Source organism: Oncorhynchus mykiss, chromosome 18 (genome assembly GCF_013265735.2).
Source record: "Oncorhynchus mykiss isolate Arlee chromosome 18, USDA_OmykA_1.1, whole genome shotgun sequence".
Taxonomy (NCBI): domain Eukaryota; kingdom Metazoa; phylum Chordata; class Actinopteri; order Salmoniformes; family Salmonidae; genus Oncorhynchus; species Oncorhynchus mykiss.
This window is the reverse complement of record NC_048582.1, coordinates 8835913-8863041: the sequence shown is the minus strand read 5'-3', so window position 1 is coordinate 8863041 and position 27129 is coordinate 8835913. Positions and strand designations below refer to the sequence as shown.

General features: G+C 40.6%; 2 protein-coding genes across 2 annotated transcripts; one reads left to right on the top strand and one right to left on the bottom strand.

Annotated features, from left to right (window-relative positions):
- The first annotated feature begins 3529 nt into the window (after positions 1–3529).
- LOC110495392 (ly6/PLAUR domain-containing protein 6) lies at positions 3530–26810 on the top strand. The gene is made up of 5 exons (XM_036951664.1): positions 3530–3685; positions 15047–15214; positions 21348–21446; positions 22164–22294; positions 25735–26810. Exons 2-5 carry the CDS (start codon positions 15097–15099, stop codon positions 25915–25917), a joined length of 531 nt encoding a protein of 176 aa, XP_036807559.1. The 5' UTR covers positions 3530–3685; positions 15047–15096; the 3' UTR covers positions 25918–26810.
- Positions 10598–15052, bottom strand: LOC118941058. Its single transcript, XM_036951400.1, has 3 exons — positions 14731–15052; positions 12694–14505; positions 10598–10729 (listed from the first exon to the last, which is right to left on the bottom strand). Exons 2-3 carry the CDS (start codon positions 13633–13635, stop codon positions 10598–10600), a joined length of 1074 nt encoding a protein of 357 aa, XP_036807295.1. The 5' UTR covers positions 13636–14505; positions 14731–15052.
- Positions 26811–27129: the final 319 nt, after the last annotated feature.

Below are 27129 nucleotides of genomic sequence, written 5' to 3'. Positions count from 1 at the left end.
CAGATGGTGCTGCAGGACAGAGGTTTATAACATGTTTAGGACAGACCGTGATTCAGGACAGAGGTTTATAACATGTTTAGGACAGATGGTGCTGCAGGACAGAGGTTTATAACATGTTTAGGACAGACCGTGATTCAGGACAGAGGTTTATAACATGTTTAGGACAGATGGTGCTGCAGGACAGAGGTTTATAACATGTTTAGGACAGACGGTGCTGCAGGACAGAGGTTTCCCTTGATACCATGTATAACTCATACCCCATAGAGTCCCTGTTCACGTTTGGTCCTTCTGAAAAGATACCTCACTGAAAAGGTTCATTAGGCTCGGCTGGACTCCTCACTGAAAAGGTTCACTAGGCTCGGCTGGAATCTTCACTGAAAAGGTTCACTAGGCTTGGCTGGACTCCTCACTGAAAAGGTTCACTAGGCTCGGCTGGATTCTTCACTGAAAAGGTTCACTAGGCTTGACTGGATTCCTCACTGAAAAGGTTCACTAGGCTTGGCTGGATTCTTCACTGAAAAGGTTCACTAGGCTCGGCCGGATTCTTCACTGAAATGGTTCACTAGGCTCGGCTGGATTCTTCATTGAAAAGGTTCACTAGGCTCGGCTGGATTCTTCACTGAACAGGTTCACTAGACTCGGCTGGATTCCACACTGAAAAGGTTTACTAGGCTCGGCTTGATTCCACACTGAAAAGGTTTACTAGGCTTGGCTGGATTCTTCACTGAAAAGGTTCACTAGGCTCGGCTGGATTCTTCACTGAACAGGTTCACTAGGCTCGGCTGGATTCCACACTGAAAAGGTTCACTAGGCTTGGCTGACATTACACGGGTCATTCTGTCCTTTGTTGTAGTGTCCATCACGTTTATGTATCCTGTGGATTCTTCACAACAGCTTTGTAATGGATGGTCAGTCACACTATGTTGTTTGAATCCAACCCAGTTAACCATGGTATCCTCAGGAATGAATCCAACCCAGTTAACCATGGTATCCTCAGGAATGAATCCAACCCAGTTAACTATGGTATACTCAGGAATGAATCCAACCCAGTTAACCATGGTATCCTCAGGAATGAATCCAACCCAGTTAACCATGGTATTCTCAGGAATGTTTGATTGTAATGATGCCCTCTAGAAACCAATGAAGAAGTCATCCTTTTATTATCTCACTTTTCTTTGTTTGTTTCTTTCTTTCTTTCTTTCTCTCTCACCTCTCTCTCCTCTCCTCTCTCTCTCTCTCTCTCTCTCTCTCTTTCTCTTTCTCTCTCTCTCTCTCTCTCTCTCTCTCTCTATCTCTCTCTCCTCTCTCTCTTTCAATTTAAGAGGCTTTATTGGCATGGGAAACATATGTTTACATTGGCAAAGCAAGATAATAAACAATACAAAATGAACAGTGAACATTACACTCACAAAAGTTCCAAAATAATAAAGACATTTCAAATGTCATATTATGTCTATATACAGTGTTATAATGATGTGCAAATAGTTACAAAAGGGGAAATAAATAAACAGAAATATGGGTTGTATTTACAATGGTGTTTGTTCTTCACTGGTTGCCCTTTTCTAGCGGCAACAGGTTACAAATCTTGCTGATGTGATGTCACACTGTGATATTTCATCCAATAGATATGGGAGTTTATCTAAATTGGATTTATTTTCAAATTCTTTGTGTGTCTGTGTAATTTGAGGGAAATACGGGTCTCTAATATTGTCATACATTTGGCAGGAAGTTAGGAAGTGCAGCTCAGTTTCCACCACATTTTGTGGGCAGTGTGCACATAGCCCGTCTTCTTTTGAGAGCCAGGTCTGCCTTTCTCAATAGCAAGGCTATACTCACTGAGTCTGTACATAGTCAAGGATTTCCTTAATTTTGGGTCAGTCACAGTGGTCAGGTATTCTGCCGCTGTGTACTCTCTATTTAGGGCCAAATAAATTATTTCCAATGTGTCTTTTTGTTTTCTCATGATTTGGTTGGGTCTAATTGTGTTGCTAATTGTGTTGCTGTCCTGGGGCTTTGTGTTTGTGAACAGAGCCCCAGGACCAGCTTCCTTAGGGGACTCTTCTCCAGGTTCATTTCTCTATAGGTGATGGCTTTGTTATGGAAGGTTTGGGAATCATTTCCTTTTAGGTGGTTGTAGAATTTAACAGCTATTTTTCCAGATTTTGATAATTAATCTGCATGCATTATTTGGTGTTTTACGTTGTACACAGAGGATATTTTTGCAGAATTTTGCATGCAGTCTCTCAATTTGGTGTTTGTCCCATTTTATGAATTCTTGGTCGGAATTCTCCCTCTCTCTCCTCTCTCGCTTTCTCTTTTCACATGATCCTGCCTACGTTTATGTGCTGTTTAAAATATATAAATACAATACAAATGTATTGAATATAAATGTTTCAGAGCAACATAAATCTGACGTTTTACTTAATGCTAAGAGGAATTCAGTAAGTCTGTGTACAGTCAGATGAAAGGACATTCACAGACTAAACATTCATCTAATATCGCTGGCATTACTCCAGAGACCATTCAAGTAAGGACACTGAAATCTCCTTGCTTGTCTTACATAATGTTGAAATGTTGAGCTCACGGACACAGTCAGAACTGACAAGCAACGCATATTAACGGGTGTATTTTCAACACCAGCTAACAGCTGCGGCAGTTTGCGACGGTGAACCTCTGCACAGTCAGGGCCAGAGTCAGTCACTCTCTCAACACACTGTCTTGATGGGTTGATAAATCCTTCATGTTTCACAGCCAATAACACAGCATCATGGCTAGCTGCTATTCTTCATATGTGTTCAGTTTCCAGGAACAGGAAACTCTTACAGCCCTGCCAATCTATTTCTACGTGAACCTAGTTTATGTTCAGACTTTATGTAGGCATTCCTCTCTAGGTCTGTTCTTGAAGGATCTATGTATTTGGTAAATGAATGCATGTCACTGAGAGTTTTTCCACTGGGGAAAGGAATATTTTGTCACACACAATCAGCAATTAAAGTTCATAAAGCTATTCAACTTGTGGTGATAAATTTTGCTAGTGGAAAGAGATCTAGAGAAACCATGTGTGGTCTGTCGGGCCCTAGTGGAATCTGAACCCTTTATAACAGATTTCAAAGAGCCAGCTCATAGTATATTTATTGGCGTTGCTCCTTAAGAGTTATCCCCACTAGAGGACAGTGATTATGTGGAACTGATTTAGGTTTGTGTAAAACAGTTTAATAAATTACAAATGTGTTTCCATTCTAGCCTCTTCATTTCATTGGAGTGATTTTAAAATATGTGTAACAGTTAAATAATAACAAAGTCATAGTCAAAATTGTAATAACCATTTTAGATCTTAAAAGTAAAAATATTGATATTGAAAAACATTTGTCATGTCTTGACAATAGTCCATGTACCATATGTGTAGATGAATACAATAGATATGGGATGGATAAGGTGAAGACCCCCCATCTTCCCAATTCCCTCTACTTCTCTCTTGCACTGACGTTCCAATGGTTACGTATAATACACGCCTACAGAAACTCCCGAAACTGCAAGAGGACGACAAGAGCGGCGTTCGTTCTCACTAGTATGTCGATTCCATCGGGCTACACATCCACTTCTGAGCCCGAATGTTTATCTAGACTAACAAGTGGAATATTATTCAGTTGATTTACCCACGAAGTTCGGGAGGCGTTTTATTTGGGTAAGTGTTGTTTTCAGAGATTGCGGTGCAGTATTTTTTTTGATGATTCTTTAGGTTGAACACTTTGCACAATGAAATGAAATATGAGACATAAAAACAGCTGTGATCCACAAAAACAACTATTCTTATCTGCATATTTCTTACCCATCTATATTTCCAACAGACAAATCAGTGCGCGTTTCAGTTGGTTAGTAGTCAAATGTGAGTTGTTTGGAAACCACTTGCGGTGTTCCGTGTACTATATAAAATACAATTAGCTCTCTATCTCGTTTTAAACTATTTGAAACGGAGTTTTCTCAAATTCAGCAGATTATGAATTGTGACCATACCATTATTTTAAGTGATCCCCATTCAAAGGGGGATGAGATGGCAGAGATGTCAGACTGATTTAGGGAATACTTAAAGTAGTAACGTTAGCAGGTGCATGGCACAGGTTTAGGAACTGCAATGCCAGTGCAGCGCTGCCATATGTGCCTGGCCCATAAATAATCCACTGAGTGTAAATTTACTTATGGCTGCCTCAGCACAATGAAAGACAATCGACACACTGAGAAAGCAGAGAGAGCAGGAATTCTTCTCTCCAGATTTAACAGTTGGCCATATTGTTGTATGTTATTGTATTGTAGCTAAATGAGGTTTGCTAGTGCTGAAATCGGTCAGCTATGTGGAAGGGCAAGGTCGGTATGGGAAGCACTCTTCCACAGCTGTGTGGTAGAACTACATTAAACAAGTGAGGTACACTACAGTGTTAAGTGGTGTTATTATGGCTATAGGAATGACAGGGCTTCAAACAGGCTGCCCCGAGGCTTCTACCATCAGCAGGTTCACTACAACCATACTGTAGAATTACTACTGTCCAGGTGTGCAGAGAGAGTCCTCACACTGACATCACTGTACACCTATGTTCCTGCAGTCCACTGTCAGATTCTTTATGTTGCAAAACATTTTTTAAATCCTGTTTTTGCTTTGTGGCTATGGGGTATTGTGTGCAGATTGATGATGGGGGGGTGGAAAAAACGATTTCATCCATTTTGGAATACGGTTGTAATGTAATAACATGTGGCGAAAGTCAAGTGGTCTGAATACTTTCCGAAGGCAGTGTGTTTGGCATTTTCTCAGGAAGTCTGTCTGGCCTCTCCTAGAAAAACATCTGTTCTCAGTTCAGCTTCAATTCCACTCCGTATTTTCCCAACTACTTAAAAAGACGCATCATGGCGTCATGCTATAACTTTAAATAAACAGGTACTGGGAAGCATTCTAAACAAGCTGTTTGCCGGAATTCCTTTTAAACTCACTCAAGTAAAAACATGTCTATTTGTGGTCTGGCCTGGTCATCACAGAGGCAGTCTGTCTGTGTGTGAGAGTGTGGAACAGGGTGTGAGTGTGGCTGTTGTGAGTCCTGTAGTTTAGATTTTTTTTTAGAAGCCTCCTTTCCTCAATATGCAGGAGTCAGTGGTCTCTCCTCACCCTCTCTTTCTCTCTCTTGCTCTCTCTCGCTCTCCCTTTTCACGTAAAAGCCATGCAACATAAATTCTATTTGTACAGCACCCTAACTGGGGAGGGACAGCCTCTGGCCCCTGTAGTCCAAAGTGGGCCTCTCTCTTACAAATCACTTAATTAGAAATGGAAGTAGTAGAGCCACAGGGTCAGGAAGAAGAGATGGGGGGAAAGTAGAGAATCCAAGTCTGTGACTCCAGGCAGCCAGAGGTCTAGAGGTCCAGAGGTCCAGAGCCTGCTGTGTGTCAATCCGTCCGCTGGTCCATTCATTGCTCCATATCCTCAAAACCACCTGTCTGCCTGTCTACAGCAATCTCAGCACCCAGCATTAAGGCCTAGATTCCATCAGATCAAGCATTAACCGGTTATAACCGACAGTCGCATTGCTGATGTTTTGGTGTCGGAGGTGTCAGAGGTGTCAAATCAGTGAGCAGCTACTCTTGATCAATGTCACGAAGACACACCCGTCCCACTCACGTTACAAGTTCAGAATGAGAAAGTGTATCTCAAATTTAAAATCCTTAATCAATACGAGGATTTCTATCAGCCTAATCAATATGTAGATTACATCTCACATTCCAGTGTTCAAACAAGGCTGCATGGGATTTCTCTTAATAATCCGACTCCGTGCAGCCAATGGCAATGCCCACTTGATGTATAATGCCAGGAACCACTTGTGGATCTGACAGATCTAACCCAGTTCCAACTCTGACACTGCCAAAACAACCACTATGTGGATGTAGGCTAAAGCAGATCTGACAGCTCTAACACAGTTCCAACTCTGACACTGCCAAAACAACCACTATGTGGATGTAGGCTAAAGCGGATCTGATTGAATAAAGCCCTAACTCAACTTGACATCATAAAGGAATGTTCTATGTCATCATAAAGGAATGTTCTAGGTCATCGTAAAGCATCTTAAAGAATGTTCTAGGTCATCATAAAGGAATATTCTATGTCATCATAAAGGAATGTTCTAGGTCATCATAAAACATCTTAAAGAATGTTCTAGGTCATCATAAAGGAATGTTCTAGGTCATCATAAAGGAATGTTCTACGTCATCATAAAGGAATGTTCTAGGTCATCATAAATGAATGTTCTACGTCATCATAAAGGAATGTTCTAGGTCATCATAAAGAAATGTTCTACGTCATCATAAAGGAATGTTCTAGGTCATCATAAAGCATCATAAATGAATGTTCTAGAACATCCTAAAGGAATGTTCTACGTCATCATAAAGCATCATAAAGGAATGTTCTACATCATCATAAAGGAATGTTCTAGGTCTACATACAGGAATGTTCTACGTCATCATAAAGGAATGTTCTAGGTCATCATAAAGGAATGTTCTAGGTCATCATAAAGGAATGTTCTAGGTCATCATAAAGGAATGTTCTACGTCATCATAAAGGAATGTTCTAGGTCATCATAAAGGAATGTTCTACGTCATCATAAAGGAATGTTCTAGGTAATCATAAAGCATCATAAAGGAATGTTCTAGAACATCCTAAAGGAATGTTCTACGTCATCATAAAGCATCATAAAAGAATGTTCTAGGTCAACATAAAGGAATGTTCTACATCATCATAAAGGAATGTTCTAGGTCATCATAATGGAATGTTCTACATCATCATAAAGGAATGTTCTAGGTCATCATAAAGGAATGTTCTAGGTCATCATAAAGGAATGTTCTAGGTCATCATAAAGGAATGTTCTACGTCATCATAAAGGAATGTTCTAGGTCATCATAAAGGAATGTTCTAGAACATCCTAAAGGAATGTTCTAGGTCATCATAAAGCATCATAAAGGAATGTTCTAGGTCATCATAAAGGAATGTTCTACATCATCATAAAGGAATGTTTTAGGTCTACATACAGGAATGTTCTACGTCATTATAAAGGAATGTTCTACGTCATCATAAAGGAATGTTCTACATCATCATAAAGGAATGTTCTAGGTCTACATACAGGAATGTTCTACGTCATTATAAAGGAATGTTCTACGTCATCATAAAGGAATGTTCTACATCATCATAAAGGAATGTTCTAGGTCTACATACAGGAATGTTCTACATCATCATAAAGGAATGTTCTAGGTCTACATACAGGAATTTTCTACGTCATCATAAAGGAATGTTCTAGGTCATCATAAAGGAATGTTCTAGGTCATCATAAAGGAATGTTCTAGGTCATCATAAAGGAATGTACTACATCATCATAAAGGAATGTTCTACATCATCATAAAGGAATGTTCTAGGTCTACATACAGGAATGTTCTACGTCATTATAAAGGAATGTTCTACGCCATCATAAAGGAATGTTCTACGCCATCATAAAGGAATGTTCTACATCATCATAAAGGAATGTTCTACATCATCATAAAGGAATGTTCTACATCATCATAAAGGAATGTTCTAGGTCTACATACAGGAATGTTCTACATCATCATAAAGGAATGTTCTAGGTCTACATACAGGAATGTTCTACGTCATCATAAAGCATCATAAAGGAATGTTCTAGGTCATCATAAAGGAATGTTCTACATCATCATAAAGGAATGTTTTAGGTCTACATACAGGAATGTTCTACGTCATTATAAAGGAATGTTCTACGTCATCATAAAGGAATGTTCTACATCATCATAAAGGAATGTTCTAGGTCTACATACAGGAATGTTCTACGTCATTATAAAGGAATGTTCTACGTCATCATAAAGGAATGTTCTACATCATCATAAAGGAATGTTCTAGGTCTACATACAGGAATGTTCTACATCATCATAAAGGAATGTTCTAGGTCTACATACAGGAATTTTCTACGTCATCATAAAGGAATGTTCTAGGTCATCATAAAGGAATGTTCTAGGTCATCATAAAGGAATGTTCTAGGTCATCATAAAGGAATGTACTACATCATCATAAAGGAATGTTCTACATCATCATAAAGGAATGTTCTAGGTCTACATACAGGAATGTTCTACGTCATTATAAAGGAATGTTCTACGCCATCATAAAGGAATGTTCTACGCCATCATAAAGGAATGTTCTACATCATCATAAAGGAATGTTCTACATCATCATAAAGGAATGTTCTACATCATCATAAAGGAATGTTCTAGGTCTACAGACAGGAATGTTCTACATCATCATAAAGGAATGTTCTAGGTCTACATACAGGAATTTTCTACGTCATCATAAAGGAATGTTCTAGGTCATCATAAAGGAATGTTCTAGGTCATCATAAAGGAATGTTCTAGGTCATCATAAAGGAATGTTCTACATCATCATAAAGGAATGTTCTACATCATCATAAAGGAATGTTCTAGGTCTACATACAGGAATGTTCTACATCATCATAAAGGAATGTTCTACATCATCATAAAGGAATGTTCTACATCATCATAAAGGAATGTTCTAGGTCAATTTAAAGGAATGTTCTACATCATCATAAAGGAATGTTCTAGGTCTACATACAGGAATGTTCTACGTCATCATAAAGGAATGTTCTAGGTTATCATAAAGGAATGTTTTAGGTCATCATAAAGGAACGTTCTAGGTCATCATAAAGGAATGTTCTACATCATCATAAAGGAATGTTCTACGTCATCATAAAGGAATGTTCTACGTCATCATAAAGGAATGTTATAGGTCTACATAAAGGAATGTTCTACGTCATCATAAAGGAATGTTCTAGGTCATCATAAAGCATCATAAAGGAATGTTCTAGAACATCCTAAAGGAATGTTCTACGTCATCATAAAGCATCATAAAAGAATGTTCTAGGTCAACATAAAGGAATGTTCTACATCATCATAAAGGAATGTTCTAGGTCATCATAATGGAATGTTCTACGTCATCATAAAGGAATGTTCTAGGTCATCATAAAGGAATGTTTTAGGTCATCATAAAGGAATGTTCTAGGTCATCATAAAGGAATGTTCTACATCATCATAAAGGAATGTTCTACATCATCATAAAGGAATGTTCTACGTCATCATAAAGGAATGTTATAGGTCTACATAAAGGAATGTTCTAGGTCTACATAAAGGAATGTTCTAGGTCTACATAAAGGAATGTTCTACGTCTTCATTAAGGGCAGGATGGTACAGTAATAGAACCGACAGGATGTCCGGAGCTCTTGGAGAGTAGACCATATCTCATGGACTAGCGCCATATCACCAGCAGCCTCCCAGACAACCTCTTGACGTTCCACAGTGACACTGAAGGGCACAACGCCTCCGCAATACATTTCTCTGTGCCAGTCCTACTACTTCTCTAGCAGTTAGTCCCAGAGACCAGGCATGTAGAGGTACAGTATGGGCTTCAGTCCATTGAAACATAGAGTTCACTCTTAGAAAAAAGGGTTCCAAAAGTGTTCTTCGGCTGTCCCCATAGGATAGCACTTTTTGGTTACAGGTTCCTCGTGGAACCAAAAGGGTTCTATTTGGAACCCAAAAGGGTTCTACCTGAAACTAAAAAGGGGTTCTTCAAAGGGTTCTCCTATGGGGACAACCGAGGAACCCTTTAAGGTTCTAGATAGCTCCTTTTTTTTCACTAAATCAGTGAGTGACAGATTTACCTTAGGACTTCCTATAAACCGGACAGCAGCAGGTTCTTAACCCAGGCTGCCCTCTGTATAACCACTAATTATATCTACTCCCACAATATGGCCCTGTCTATGGAGGTACCAGAGGGTTAAGAGACCTTACAGTTGACTTACAGCACCTCAAAGTGGTTCAACAATCTGTGCTCTACACACGATTCAATCTTGAATTTCAATGGAATGGATATTGATTTAAAGCTTAATTGCGACCAGTCTTTCTTTGGAATCCAAAACCGACGATTTTGTTACATGAGACATATGCTGTGTGACTTGAGGGAAATTCTTTTTGACCAGGTTTTTACCATCTTCCAGATCAGCACTACACTTAGACTGAGGTGCTCTCTCTTCAGTTGCAATAGTTTAGCTGTTGTTGTCATTTAGGATTAAGTTATAATTTATCTTAATTAACCCTAGCCTCTTTTAGTAATTTTCATCATCTCTTATCCAGAATGACTTACAGTAGGGAGTGCACAGATTTTCATACTGGTCCCCCATGGGAATCAAACCCACAGCCCTGGCTTTCCAAGCACCATGCTCTACCAACTGAGCTACTTGGGACTAACCAGATTCTCATACATAGAGGCCCATATATACTGTATAATCCTCTATTGGCTGACTATAGTGGTTCAGAAGTCTCTTAGCTTCTTACTCAGTGTTGTAGTATCCCACAGAGATAAATGACATCATAGAGAGAATCCTACTCCTACAGCAACATTTGGTCTGACTAGTTCTTGTGGATCTCTGAACACAACAGAAGGTATTGGCATCTCTCTCTCTGTGCCTCTGTACTGTAGTGAAGGGAAGAACCCCAGTCATTCACAGAGGATTGTTGTTCCCTGTTTGACCTGGAACATCACGTTGCCTGGTTCAGGATCACCTTTCCCACCTGGTCCTAGCACAGGAGGACAGGAGTCCTGGTTCAGGATCACCTTTCCCACCTGGCCCTAGTACAGGAGGACAGGAGTCCTGGTTCAGGATCACCTTTCCCACCTGGCCCTAGTACAGGAGGACAGGAGTCCTGGATCAGGATCACCTTTCCCACCTGGTCCTAGTACAGGAGGACAGGAGTCCTGGATCAGGATCACCTTTCCCACCTGGTCCTAGTACAGGAGGACAGGAGTCCTGGATCAGGATCACCTTTCCCACTTGGTCCTAGTACAGGAGGACAGGAGTCCTGGTTCATGATCACCTTTCCCACCTGGTCCTAGTACAGGAGGACAGGAGTCCTGGATCAGGATCACCTTTCCCACCTGGCACTAGTACAGGAGGACAGGAGTCCTGGTTCAGGATCACCTTTCCCACCTGGCCCTAGTACAGGAGGACAGGAGTCCTGGATCAGGATCACCTTTCCCACCTGGTCCTAGTCCAGGAGGACAGGAGTCCTGGATCAGATATGTTAACATTGCCAATGCAAGTGAACTAGATAATAAACAAAAGTGAAATAAACAGTCTCTCTCTCTCTCTCTCTCTCTCATTTCCTGCCCGACCTTCCACCTGGGCAAGTGATTACTGGCCAGTGGCCAGTGGAATGCAGAGAAAGAGAGCGATGTAGAGGGAGAAATAAATAGAGAGAGATAAAATGATGAGAGAGAATGCATGTGGTTTCTATGCAGGTCTCATCTTAGAGGAAGGATTTAATTGAAGCCATTTCCTGCCATCAATCCACTGTAAATCTGCCCTTGAATCTAATCAAAATTAAATACAATATGACTTTATATGCTAAAACGCTACCGCAACAACCACTCTTTCATTTCCAAAAGAATGCATGCAGCACAGGAGGCTGGTGGCACCTTAATTGGGGAGGACGGGCTCGTGGTAATGACTGGAGCGGAATCAGTGGAATGGTATCAAATACATCAAACACATGGTTTCCATGGTTTTCATGTGTTTGATGCCATTCCATTGACTCCGTTCCAGCCATTATTATGAGCCGTCCTCCCCTCAGCCTCCACTGGCATGCAGGTAATAAAGTGTTGGTGACAGATCTGTTTATTGCTCCAGCTCTGGCAGAAGGGTTGAGAGGAAGGAAGGAGAGATGAGGTTCCTGTCTCAATGTATTCTAGTTGACGTGCTTTGAAAAGAAAGACTTGAATGGAAACTACATAATGTGCTTAGAATTATATGTGCATCAATCTGATACGAATAAATAGAGAATAAATATATAATACTTATCTTTTAGTTTGGATTAGATTGTCTGCTGTGTATCTCATGAAGATTGCACGTAAACATATTTCTACATAATTAGAGCGTTATTGAAGTACAAATTATAACAGTATCTCTATAGACCACAGACATATTATATTAAAGCATTCATAAGAAAAACTGTGAGAAATTATAAGAAAACAAACATTTACAACCGTACTGTCGTCATGATGGACAGCAGGCAGAAATACAACTGTACTGTCGTCATGATGGACAGCAGGCAAAAATACAACCGTACTGTCGTCATGAAGGACAGCAGGCAAAAATACAACCGTACTGTCGTCATGATGGACAGCAGGCAAAAATACAACCGTACTGTCGTCATGAAGGGCAGCAGGCAAAAATACAACTGTACTGTCGTCATGATGGACAGCAGGCAAAAATACAACCGTACTGTCGTCATGAAGGACAGCAGGCAAAAATACAACCGTACTGTCGTCATGATGGACAGCAGGCAAAAATACAACCGTACTGTCGTCATGATGGACAGCAGGCAAAAATACAACCGTACTGTCGTCATGAAGGGCAGCAGGCAAAAATACAACTGTACTGTCGTCATGATGGACAGCAGGCAAAAATACAACCGTACTGTCGTCATGAAGGACAGCAGGCAGAAATACAACCGTACCGTCGTCATGAAGGACAGCAGGCAGAAATACAACCGTACGGTCGTCATGGAGGGAAGCAGGCAAAAATACAACCGTACTGTCGTCATGAAGGACAGCAGGCAGAAATACAACCGTACCGTCGTCATGAAGGACAGCAGGCAGAAATACAACCGTACCGTCGTCATGAAGGGCAGCAGGCAGAAATACAACCGTACCGTCGTCATGAAGGGCAGCAGGCAGAAATACAACCGTACCGTCGTCATGAAGGACAGCAGGCAGAAATACAACCGTACCGTCGTCATGAAGGGCAGCAGGCAGAAATACAACCGTACCGTCGTCATGAAGGACAGCAGGCAGAAATACAACCGTACCGTCGTCATGAAGGGCAGCAGGCAGAAATACAACCGTACCGTCGTCATGAAGGGCAGCAGGCAGAAATACAACCGTACCGTCGTCATGAAGGACAGCAGGCAGAAATACAACCGTACCGTCGTCATGAAGGGCAGCAGGCAGAAATACAACCGTACCGTCGTCATGAAGGACAGCAGGCAGAAATACAACCGTACCGTCGTCATGAAGGGCAGCAGGCAGAAATACAACCGTACCGTCGTCATGAAGGGCAGCAGGCAGAAATACAACCGTACCGTCGTCATGAAGGACAGCAGGCAGAAATACAACCGTACCGTCGTCATGAAGGGCAGCAGGCAGAAATACAACCGTACCGTCGTCATGAAGGACAGCAGGCAGAAATACAACCGTACCGTCGTCATGAAGGGCAGCAGGCAGAAATACAACCGTACCGTCGTCATGAAGGGCAGCAGGCAGAAATACAACCGTACCGTCGTCATGAAGGACAGCAGGCAAAAATACAACCGTACTGTCGTCATGAAGGGCAGCAGGCAGAAATACAACCGTACCGTCGTCATGAAGGGCAGCAGGCAAAAATACAACCGTACCGTCGTCATGAAGTGCAGCAGGCAGAAATACAATCTTATAAATCTGACGTCATGTTCAAGCCAAGGCTGGCTAGACCTGGTCATCCTCTAGCTTTTTGCTAGTGTGCTTTATTCAAGCTACTTTATTGAATAATGATGCACACCAAGGCTTCTTATTAGAGATTGGAGAGTTTGTTTGAAGTTCAATCCATGAATATTGATTATCTTTCTGATATGGGATAAGACTACTTAGCATAGTAAATTGTGTGAATAAATTAATTATACAAAAAAAAAATGGCTCACATTACCAGGCGTTAAATGGAGGTAAAGGAGGGCTTTGTAATACTGCAAAAAAAGTTTCAGTTTTCGGCAGAAAGTGGATTAATAAAGTCCATCAATATCTTATCTCTGCAAGGTGTAAAATTCCAACCGTATCAGTATTGCTCCCTCTACCTGGGATTGAGTAATTGAACCCCTGCCATTGGCCCATACATTGTAGAACCAAGTTGAGTCTGTGCATCCAGAGTCATGGAGAAGGAGAGGAGGCTCATTATCTGTCCCTGGTCTGAACCCATAGAGAGTTCAGCATCGGGGGCTTTGTCATGGGTACTGGTCCCATTTACCAGGCTCACTGGTATGGAAGTAAATATGGTCTTTAGTGGGGCAGACACCAGTCTCCCTCCAGGCAGACCCACCATTGTCCTCTCTGGCCTGGGCTGGTAGTCAGGCTGTATATCATAGGAAAACAAAATGGACATTCCATCTCTAATCTAGTTGGTCTTCTTTTTGTCCAGCTCCTCTCATTGTCTTACAGAGTCAGGGATTAACAACATGAACATCCGATAATCTGACTGGTTATTTAGCTGTAGAGCTTTGGCTTACTTAACATGACTTCCCCATGACTGAGCCATCCTCTCTGGGTCGCTGTGTGACCGGTGGGGGCCAGGAGCCTGACCTAGAGCTGGAGCTCTCTTACTGCCATAACCATTTGTTCAGTTACAATGTGTTTTCAATGGGAGGGGAAGAGGGATAGTTAGTAGTTGTAGACTATAATAGATGATTTAGTAACAGATTATTAATACAGCCTTAATAACATTTAATAGATATAGACTATAATAGATGATTTAGTAACAGATTAGTAATACAGATTTAATAACATGTTATATATATAATATGTCGGTCCTCAAAGCAATCCTTTACCTCGTTCAAGCAACCTGAGAAAAGCCTTCATCAATCCACTCACTGTATGTAGACTGTGATCCTAGCTTCATGGGATTCACTATAGGGTTAGTTACTGGATGCCATCTGAGTCGGGGTCTGGATGACATTTAGCTAATGAAGCAAAGCACAACGCACACAACAGCATGAGTGAGATACAGACAACTGATCACCTACTCCGGATGTACTGATCGATCTCTCTCAATCCATCTCTTTCTTTCTCTCTGTCGCTGTCTCTCTCCAACTCTGAGGATGTTTACCTTCAATATTTTATTCACTGATTGATTTCCCTCAACAGTGTCTTGGACGTTGACCAATCAGACAGCTGCATGTGGAAGGTCTCAGCCAATGATGGAGGCCTGGCCAGCAGCCTGGGTCCTACTTTTAACGCTAATCGCTGATTGGCTGGAAGCGGCTCAATCGCGGGACTTCACTGTGAAGGACATCATCCTCCTCCATCCATCAAGTATGAATACACACGCATTGGAAATGTATTTCTGTATCAAACTGTGGTAGATGGAGTTGCACCTTTCTTTTCTTCTGGTTGAGTCTGCTGGCAATGTCTCCGTGACCTTTGAAATTAGTCATCAATACTGAGATGTGACCATTATAACAGCCAAGAGAAAGGGCATCCATCCATGACCCTCTGATCCAGAGTTATTATGGGGGGGGGGCACACAGGGGCACGTTCCCCCTCAGATTTGTCCTGTAAATGTTTGTTTTTAAAAAATATATATATTATTGTAATTTTATATTATGATGATTTATTTTTTCGTTCTTCTTTTATGAATTTGTCTTTAGCTCGCCCAGATAGGTTCCCAATCTCCAAACCTTATAACTAGACGCCAAGAAGCCATTTCAGGCTATCAATCAAATTAGAGTCGCTGTTTATAAAACAAGCCGTAGAAAGTTGGTTTCAATTTCAGTTTAATCCCCCAGAAAAGACAGAACAAATATGACAACAAATATTAAGGTTAAACTCAAAATATTGTAATTGATAAAAAACGATTTTTAAAAAAAATAAATAAACCCCCCCCCCCCCCCCCCAAAAAAATGGTATAATCTTTGTAAATGATGTCATAAATAGGACTGGTGGAGTTACGTCACACACGCAGCTAACAAAAACATACGGACATGTCTGCTCTACTCAAAATTACAACCAATTAATTGCAGCATAACCGCAAAAACGGAAGAGGCAAGTGGACGGGGGAGAAAGTAAGGAAAGTTCTCTCAGCCCTGCATTAAAGAACAACATTGGTCGAAGACAATTGTGATAAATTAAAAAAGTATAGCAGTTTTATTTCAGGACCAAAAATGGACAGCTGCTCCATATAGATTACAAAATCGTTGGGGAGAGATTTCAATGTACCTATACCATGGCACATGGTTTATAAACTGATACACAAAACAACGCTGGATTCAAAACTTAGATTGCGATACAAAATTCTTGCAACCAATACCATTTTATCTATATGTGGGATACAACCATCCCAGCTCTGCAGATTTTTTGCGAATAGACAAAATCATTAGCTCATTTGTTTTGGTACTGTCAATATGTAGCTTGTTTTTGGTCGCAGGTTCAGGAATGGCTGAAGAATTGCAACATTTGGAGCTAACTCTGCAAATAGCACTGCTGGGTGATTTTAAAAGTCATAGTCAATCGATAAATAATATTTAAATCAAACCTTTATTTAATTAGGCAAGTCAGTTAAGAACAAATTCTTATTTACAATGGCGGCCTACCCCGGCCAAACCTGGACAACGCTGGGCCCTATGGGGGTCCCAATCACGGTCAGATGTGACACATCCTGAATTTGAACCAAGGTCTGTAGTGACACCTCTTGCACTGAGATGCAGTGCCTTAGATCGCTGCGCCACTCGGAAGCCCTATATAATAAAACTCTTAGCGAAAAACTTTATCTTCAACTTACAATCTGTATAAACTATGAGAATACAAAGGTTCAGAACTTTTGTGAAACATCACAGCACAGTTGAACAATATATAAGCAAATAGAAATCCAAACAGAGATAGATGGGAGGGGTTGAGTGGAGCTTAATGGAGGGACTGAAGGGTGGGATTGTAGAAAAAAAAGCTGTTTCAGGTGTTTGAAAAAGGCAAAATTCTTGAAGGGCTTGGCCCTTTGCCGAACACCCCCCCCCCCTCCCAGCCATCCTCACATACTTTGTGCCCCCTCAGATCTTTGAGGTGCATGCCGCCCCTGCTCTGATCCCCAGACAAAGGTGACATGGCCACAGTTGGTAATGGTCACAGTCAGGCCTCTCTCCACCCTGCCTTCATCTTTGAAGGTACTTTCCATATCTAGATGAAGAGATTATAATAAAACAATATTTATCCACAATGCCAGTGTAGAGACATCTTCCTCATCCACTCAGAATATGTACCACTGTGTGACACAGTCTCTGGCTTACTACATCTGCGGTGTTGGGTATCAGTGAGATGTGTGCGAGTTTCCAGACGTGACTTCCTGTTTCCCATCCCTTTCTCTCTGTGAAACTGAGACGCATTCTGTCCCTCAGCCTTCAGTTCCTCAGACTACAGTTCCTCAGACTACAGTTCTTCAGACTACAGTTCCTCAGACTACAGTACAGTATACTGGTCCACAGTGAGAACTGGGCTCACCGCCGCATGAGAAGTATGGAAACGCACAGTAGCTCTAAGAGGCAGGCACGTACGAGGTCAGACCCTTAATGGTTCCCCTTCCCCTCCATCTCCCTGCAGTCAAACACTGAAATCTCATCTAATGTATTTTACCTCAGCTCTCTTGGCACAATCTGCCTTCAACATCTGATAAGCCAAGAGCTCCTATATCAGGTTTATGGTTGTTTGTTTCATAGGGATATCTGAGCTGAATTCCCCAATAAATGCGTGTCTGTTTGGACCCACGCCCCGGCATGTACAGGGGGATAGGATGACCTTGACCAGCCCTGGGGGCTTGGGGTATGGAGGGTGGATTAGAGGGAGTATGTGTTAGTGTGTGTGTGTGTGTGTGTGTGTGTGTGTGTGTGTGTGTGTGTGTGTGTGTGTGTGTGTGTGTGTGTGTGTGTGTGTGTGTGTGTGTGTGTGTGTGTGTGTGAGAGACTGGCAGGCAGGCAGACTTTTGTTCGCTGAGTGACGTTTGGATGACCCTAAGACCTGTAGCTGTCTTAGGATGTGTCCTAAATGGTACGTCATTCCCTTTATAGTGCACTACTACCCCATGGGCCTTGATCAAAATTAGTGCACTATACAGGGAATAGGGTGCCATTTGGGATGCACTATATCCAATGGGAGGCCTGATTCCCAGTGTTCTTAGTATTAACATAATGGTTGCCAATTGAACAAACCAGACAAGCCTACTGTTTGATCACGGCAGATGGTCTCCATGCAAAGTTTAGTGACCATTCTATTCTAGAATCTAGACGGTTGAACTGACGGTTCATTAATTCAATTCAAACTGTATCGTCCTCTCATAATATAACACTTAACAAAGACACACAGAGTGAGTGTAGTTAAATGTCCTGTATGTACTGTAGTTAAATGTCCTGTATGTACTGTAGTTAAATGTCCTCTATGTACTGTAGTTAAATGTCCTCTATGTACTGTAGTTAAATGTCCTGTAAGTACTGTAGTTAAATGTCCTGTATGTCCTGTAGTTAAATGTCCTCTATGGACTGTAGTTAAATGTCCTGTATGTACTGTAGTTAAATGTCCTGTATGTCCTGTATGTACTGTAGTTAAATGTCCTCTATGTCCTGTATGTACTGTAGTTAAATGTCCTGTATGTACTGTAGTTAAATGTCCTGTATGTACTGTAGTTAAATGTCCTCTATGTACTGTAGTTAAATGTCCTGTATGTACTGTAGTTAAATGTCCTGTATGTCCTGTAGTTAAATGTCCTCTATGTACTGTAGTTAAATGTCCTGTATGTACTGTAGTTAAATGTCCTGTATGTACTGTAGTTAAATGTCCTGTATGTACTGTATGTACTGTAGTTAAATGTCCTCTATGTACTGTAGTTAAATGTCCTGTATGTACTGTAGTTAAATGTCCTGTATGTCCTGTAGTTAAATGTCCTGTATGTACTGTAGTTAAATGTCCTGTATGTACTGTAGTTAAATGTCCTGTATGTACTGTAGTTAAATGTCCTCTATGTACTGTAGTTAAATGTCCTGTATGTCCTGTATGTCCTGTAGTTAAATGTCCTCTATGTCCTGTATGTCCTGTATGTCCTGTAGTTAAATGTCCTCTATGTCCTGTATGTCCTGTATGTACTGTAGTTAAATGTCCTCTATGTCCTGTATGTCCTGTATGTCCTGTAGTTAAATGTCCTCTATGTCCTGTATGTCCTGTATGTACTGTAGTTAAATGTCCTGTATGTCCTGTATGTACTGTAGTTAAATGTCCTGTATGTACTGTAGTTAAATGTCCTGTATGTCCTGTATGTACTGTAGTTAAATGTCCTGTATGTACTGTATGTACTGTAGTTAAATGTCCTGTATGTCCTGTATGTACTGTAGTTAAATGTCCTCTATGTCCTGTATGTACTGTAGTTAAATGTCCTGTATGTACTGTAGTTAAATGTCCTGTATGTACTGTAGTTAAATGTCATGTATGTCCTGTAGTTAAATGTCCTGTATGTACTGTATGTACTGTAGTTAAATGTCCTGTATGTACTGTATGTACTGTAGTTAAATGTCCTGTATGTACTGTATGTACTGTAGTTAAATGTCCTGTATGTCCTGTAGTTAAATGTCCTGTATGTCCTGTAGTTAAATGTCCTGTATGTACTGTATGTCCTGTAGTTAAATGTCCTGTATGTACTGTATGTACTGTAGTTAAATGTCCTGTATGTCCTGTAGTTAAATGTCCTGTATGTACTGTATGTCCTGTAGTTAAATGTCCTGTATGTCCTGTAGTTAAATGTCCTGTATGTACTGTATGTACTGTAGTTAAATGTCCTGTATGTCCTGTATGTACTGTAGTTAAATGTCCTGTATGTCCTGTAGTTAAATGTCCTGTATGTACTGTAGTTAAATGTCCTGTATGAACTGTAATTAAATGTCCTGTATGTCCTGTATGTACTGTAGTTAAATGTCCTGTATGTACTGTAATTAAATGTCCTGTATGTACTGTAGTTAAATGTCCTGTATGTACTGTAGTTAAATGTCCTGTATGTCCTGTAGTTAAATGTCCTGTATGTACTGTAGTTAAATGTCCTGTATGTACTGTAGTTAAATGTCCTGTATGTACTGTAGTTAAATGTCCTGTATGTCCTGTAGTTAAATGTCCTCTATGTACTGTAGTTAAATGTCCTGTATGTACTGTAGTTAAATGTCCTGTATGTACTGTAGTTAAATGTCCTGTATGTACTGTATGTACTGTAGTTAAATGTCCTCTATGTACTGTAGTTAAATGTCCTGTATGTACTGTAGTTAAATGTCCTGTATGTACTGTAGTTAAATATCCTGTATGTACTGTATGTACTGTAGTTAAATGTCCTGTGTGTCCTGTAGTTAAATGTCCTGTATGTACTGTAATTAAATGTCCTGTATGTCCTGTAGTTAAATGTCCTGTATGTCCTGTAGTTAAATGTCCTGTATGTACTGTAGTTAAATGTATGTTTTTAAAGGAAAGTTGCTCTCTGTTTGTAGCAGCAACATCAATCCTTTGTTTGCTGTTATAGCTCTGAGGACTACATATCGCTGTAGCTCTGAGGACTACACATCGCTGTAGCTCTGAGGACTACACATCGCTGTAGCTCTGAGGACTACATATCGCTGTAGCTCTGAGGACTACATATCGCTGTAGCTCTGAGGACTACACATCACTGTAGCTCTGAGGACTACACATCGCTGTAGCTCTGAGGACTACATATCACTGTAGCTCTGAGGACTACACATCGCTGTAGCTCTGAGGACTACACATCGCTGTAGCTCTGAGGACTACATATTGCTGTAGCTCTGAGGACTACATATCGCTGTAGCTCTGAGGACTACATATCGCTGTAGCTCTGAGGACTACATATTGCTGTAGCTCTGAGGACTACACATCGCTGTAGCTCTGAGGACTACATATCACTGTAGCTCTGAGGACCACATCGCTGTAGCTCTGAGGACTACATATCGCCGTAGCTCTGAGGACTACATATCGCCGTAGCTCTGAGGACTACACATCGCTGTAGCGCTGAGGACTACACATCGCTGTAGCGCTGAGGACTACACATCGCTGTAGCTCTGAGGACTACACATCGCTGTAGCTCTGAGGACTACACATCGCTGTAGCTCTGAGGACTACACATCACTGTAGCTCTGAGGACTACAACAACTCACAATTAGGAGTCAAATGTACAATTTGCATTTCTTCTATAGCTCATTGAGTAATGACAATGTATTGATTCAGGGAAGTGTTTTTTCATTTTGGGAGATGTTATTAAATCTACCAAAAATATGTTATTAAATCTACCAAAAATATGTTATTAAATCTACCAAAAATATGTTATTAAATCTACCAAAAATATGTTATTAAATCTACCAAAAATATGTTATTAAATCTAGATGGCGAATAATAGACTTGTGCTCGTCTCCTCTTGTCTCCACAGCCACACCTCATCCTGGAGGGTTCAAGTGTTTCACATGTAAAGATGCACCAGACAACTACGAATGCAATCGCTGGGCTCCGGACGTATACTGCCCACGAGGTAATTACAGGAAGCTATTTCTGGTATTTACAGCCTGCTCTGTATCTATCATCAAACCCTGTTTTTCAGACCCTCTCGACTCCGTCCAGAGCAGAAATATAAATGACAGGAAAATACCAGGCTGTAAAATGAAGGGTTATCAATGTTGTCTTTGCTGGTTTCTGTATCTTAAACATGGTGTATTTCACTTAAGCTGGACATGTTTAGATAAGAAATTGAATTGGCAGGTTGTATATTTCCACAGGCTCTCTTCTTTTATATAGATACATGGTTGTCTACTAAATGTCTGAAATCATTGTGAACTTATTTGTTGCCTTAAAGATTTGATCTTAAAAGCACATTCTTTGAGTTATTAACAAATGATAAATAGTAGTTTATCACATGAGGATGTGAGGATTGTTTTAAATCACTGGAATCCATCTGAACCTCAGGCTCTTTCAGTGTTACCGTCCACTTCAGTAAGAAGTAGATTGTTGACACATGATATTCATGGGAATTAATGACATTGCTGTTGAAAAGTAAGCTACATTTGCATTTACATTAACTGACACAATAAATGTGAAAGTGATGTGTTCTTATCATCGTTCAACTTATTGCTCATTGGTCCGTTATTTCTCAGGATTCCATAGTGTCTGAACGTTAGATCACATGTATCCATCTCTCAGCTGTAAATATTGCAGATTGCACCTTTAACGACAGTGTCTGTGTGTCTGACAGAGACCAGGTACTGCTACACCCTCCATGTGTTGGACGTCCAAGGGAACACTGTGTCTGTGACCAAACGCTGCGTGGCCCCGGCCCACTGTCTGTCTACAGGCTGCACCCAGGACAACCATGAAGGATACAAGGTCATTCAAGAAGCCTCTTTCCTTTGCATAGCATTACATTTGTGACACGGCTGCTGAAGCAACTCCTAAATGTACAAGTGCATTTCATTTACCAGGTGAGGGACTAACCAGGGGCAGTTATCAACGGGAACACACATACAGCATGTATGGAAAGAAAGATGATGTTTGAACTTTTATTAGTAATATTTGCAGTTCAGAATGTGGCTCTCTGCTCTGTGGTGTCTGGTGGGATCTACCACACTGTCATGGTAATCCCCAGGCCCTGGTTTAGAATGATCTCACTTGGATAAGAATCGGTTCCCTTCTCAGCAGTTGTTATTTGAATGTCTTTCTGGAAATTCCTCTGTGTTCGGTCTGTAGTCTGTCTGTAGTTTGTATGTGTTCTGTCTGTAGTTGGTATGTGTTCTGTCTGTAGTTTGACTGTGTTCTGTCTGTAGTTTGACTTTGTTCTGTCTGTAGTTTGTATGTGTTCTGTCTGTAGTTTGACTGTGTTCTGTCTGTAGTTTGTATGTGTTCTGTCTGTAGTTTGTATGTGTTCTGTCTGTAGTTTGACTGTGTTCTGTCTGTAGTTTGACTGTGTTCTGTCTGTAATTTGTATGTGTTCTGTCTGTAGTTTGTATGTGTTCTGTCTGTAGTTTGTATGTGTTCTGTCTGTAGTTTGACTGTGTTCTGTCTGTAGTTTGACTGTGTTCTGTCTGTAGTTTGTATGTGTTCTGTCTGTAGTTTGTATGTGTTCTGTCTGTAGTTTGTATGTGTTCTGTCTGTAGTTTGACTGTGTTCTGTCTGTAATTTGTATGTGTTCTGTCTGTAGTTTGTATGTGTTCTGTCTGTAGTTTGACTGTGTTCTGTCTGTAATTTGTATGTGTTCTGTCTGTAGTTTGTATGTGTTCTGTCTGTAGTTTGTATGTGTTCTGTCTGTAGTTTGACTGTGTTCTGTCTGTAGTTTGACTGTGTTCTGTCTGTAGTTTGTATGTGTTCTGTCTGTAGTTTGTATGTGTTCTGTCTGTAGTTTGTATGTGTTCTGTCTGTAGTTTGACTGTGTTCTGTCTGTAGTTTGTATGTGTTCTGTCTGTAGTTTGACTGTTCTGTCTGTAGTTTGTATGTGTTCTGTCTGTAGTTTGACTGTGTTCTGTCTGTAGTTTGACTGTGTTCTGTCTGTAGTTTGTATGTGTTCTGTCTGTAGTTTGACTGTTCTGTCTGTAGTTTGACTGTGTTCTGTCTGTAGTTTGACTGTGTTCTGTCTGTAGTTTGTATGTGTTCTGTCTGTAGTTTGAATGTGTTCTGTCTGTAGTTTGTATGTGTTCTGTCTGTAGTTTGACTGTGTTCTGTCTGTAGTTTGTATGTGTTCTGTCTGTAGTTTGACTGTGTTCTGTCTGTAGTTGGTATGTGTTCTGTCTGTAGTTTGACTGTGTTCTGTCTGTAGTTTGTATGTGTTCTGTCTGTAGTTTGACTGTGTTCTGTCTGTAGTTTGTATGTGTTCTGTCTGTAGTTTGTATGTGTTCTGTCTGTAGTTTGACTGTGTTCTGTCTGTAGTTTGTATGTGTTCTGTCTGTAGTTTGTATGTGTTCTGTCTGTAGTTTGTATGTGTTCTGTCTGTAGTTTGACTGTGTTCTGTCTGTAGTTTGTATGTGTTCTGTCTGTAGTTTGTATGTGTTCTGTCTGTAGTTTGTATGTGTTCTGTCTGTAGTTTGACTGTGTTCTGTCTGTAGTTTGACTGTGTTCTGTCTGTAGTTTGTATGTGTTCTGTCTGTAGTTTGACTGTGTTCTGTCTGTAGTTTGACTGTGTTCTGTCTGTAGTTTGACTGTGTTCTGTCTGTAGTTTGACTGTGTTCTGTCTGTAGTTTGACTGTGTTCTGTCTGTAGTTTGTATGTGTTCTGTCTGTAGTTTGTATGTGTTCTGTCTGTAGTTTGTATGTGTTCTGTCTGTAGTTTGACTGTGTTCTGTCTGTAGTTTGTATGTGTTCTGTCTGTAGTTTGACTGTGTTCTGTCTGTAGTTTGTATGTGTTCTGTCTGTAGTTTGACTGTGTTCTGTCTGTAGTTTGACTGTGTTCTGTCTGTAGTTTGTATGTGTTCTGTCTGTAGTTTGACTGTGTTCTGTCTGTAGTTTGTATGTGTTCTGTCTGTAGTTTGACTGTGTTCTGTCTGTAGTTTGTATGTGTTCTGTCTGTAGTTTGACTGTGTTCTGTCTGTAGTTTGACTGTGTTCTGTCTGTAGTTTGTATGTGTTCTGTCTGTAGTTTGACTGTGTTCTGTCTGTAGTTTGTATGTGTTCTGTCTGTAGTTTGTATGTGTTCTGTCTGTAGTTTGTATGTGTTCTGTCTGTAGTTTGACTGTGTTCTGTCTGTAGTTTGACTGTGTTCTGTCTGTAGTTTGTATGTGTTCTGTCTGTAGTTTGACTGTGTTCTGTCTGTAGTTTGTATGTGTTCTGTCTGTAGTTTGACTGTGTTCTGTCTGTAGTTTGTATGTGTTCTGTCTGTAGTTTGACTGTGTTCTGTCTGTAGTTTGTATGTGTTCTGTCTGTAGTTTGACTGTGTTCTGTCTGTAGTTGGTATGTGTTCTGTCTGTAGTTTGACTGTGTTCTGTCTGTAGTTTGTATGTGTTCTGTCTGTAGTTTGACTGTGTTCTGTCTGTAGTTTGTATGTGTTCTGTCTGTAGTTTGTATGTGTTCTGTCTGTAGTTTGTATGTGTTCTGTCTGTAGTTTGACTGTGTTCTGTCTGTAGTTTGTATGTGTTCTGTCTGTAGTTTGTATGTGTTCTGTCTGTAGTTTGTATGTGTTCTGTCTGTAGTTTGACTGTGTTCTGTCTGTAGTTTGACTGTGTTCTGTCTGTAGTTTGTATGTGTTCTGTCTGTAGTTTGACTGTGTTCTGTCTGTAGTTTGACTGTGTTCTGTCTGTAGTTTGACTGTGTTCTGTCTGTAGTTTGTATGTGTTCTGTCTGTAGTTTGTATGTGTTCTGTCTGTAGTTTGTATGTGTTCTGTCTGTAGTTTGACTGTGTTCTGTCTGTAGTTTGACTGTGTTCTGTCTGTAGTTTGTATGTGTTCTGTCTGTAGTTTGACTGTGTTCTGTCTGTAGTTTGTATGTGTTCTGTCTGTAGTTTGACTGTGTTCTGTCTGTAGTTTGACTGTGTTCTGTCTGTAGTTTGTATGTGTTCTGTCTGTAGTTTGACTGTGTTCTGTCTGTAGTTTGTATGTGTTCTGTCTGTAGTTTGTATGTGTTCTGTCTGTAGTTTGTATGTGTTCTGTCTGTAGTTTGACTGTGTTCTGTCTGTAGTTTGACTGTGTTCTGTCTGTAGTTTGTATGTGTTCTGTCTGTAGTTTGACTGTGTTCTGTCTGTATATTTAGATTTTTGCTGGAAGCACCATTTCATCTATTCAAATTGTGTGTGTGTGTTAACGTACTAGGGGAATAAAGGTGATTCTATCTCTACTCCTGATTCCAGGTCTGCACTGCTTGCTGTGAAGGAAACATCTGTAACATGCAGTTGCCAAGAAACAAGACAGACGCCATCTTTTCCACCACCTCTCTCCTCCACAGCAGTAACGGTCTACTCACACACTACTGGCTGCTCACTGGCTGTCTGAGCTCTACCGTCATCAGTGTCATGCTATCCAACAGTCTATGACATCTAACACTCCTGCCGTCATCAGCGTCATGCTATCCAACAGTCTATGACATCTAACACTCCTACCGTCATCAGCGTCATGCTATCCAACAGTCTATGACATCTAACACTCCTACCGTCATCAGCGTCATGCTATCCAACAGTCTATGACATCTAACACTCCTACCGTCATCAGCGTCATGCTATCCAACAGTCTATGACATCTAACACTCCTTCTGCATGGTAGAGGAAGTAGATGTAAAGTTTGATCACCAGATATTTGGTGTTATAATTTTAAGAAGTTGCTTTTCTGTTGTTTAATTTATTTAATTTTTCCTATTTTATAACCGAGACAGTATTGACGGAATCTTCTAGATTTTGTCTCATCGTAAGAAGTTCTCCTGTTATATTTACTGGATTCTATGTGCGGTATGTGATATATGTACATAGTATTTATTTTGTATAATAATTGTTAAATACCTGTAGTTAACATTGGATTCAGGTAGAATGAAAAGTGAACTAGGTTGCAGTGTGGTGTTTTTGTTCCTGGAGTCGTGTGATTGGTTGGTTTAGGCTGTGTGCCCACCATACCCATGAGACTGATGACTGATCATTTCCTCTCAACCCATTGGCTATCTGGCGCTGGAAGATATGACGTCAACCATAACACTACAACGTTGTAATGTTTCTGTATTTCTCACAGTTCTGTCCAATAGAAAGGTTGCCACTTATTGATTAGCATGTCGTCTTGAGGATGATGGTCTAAACATCCTGTACAGATCCCATATACCAGGTTTGGTAAACATTGTGTTCACCATTAAATGTATCATACCAGGTTTGGTGCACATTGTGTTCACCATTAAATGTATTGTTTGCCTGAACATGTTTCTACAGTATAAACAGTATCCACATAACCAGATAGTGTAGTTTGTGGAATGCAAGATATTTTAGATCCCGCATGAGGCGTGTGGAGTCAGACTGAGGTAAGGTTTCACAGTGAAGGTAACATCAGGCAGAAATACAACGAAAGGTTTGGAGCTTAGAGGGGCAGAAAAAAAGGAACATTCTAACAGCCCTCTCTTTTTCTCACCTCTCTGCTTTCCTCTCCAGGAAGTAAAAAGGTAAGGTCTTTCTCAGAGCCTCGGCGTCCAGGAGGTGTAGTTTAAAAGCCTTGTGAAGGAGATTATGTTAAGCTGCAGGGGTGTTCATTTTAAAGGACTTCCTTTATCTGAT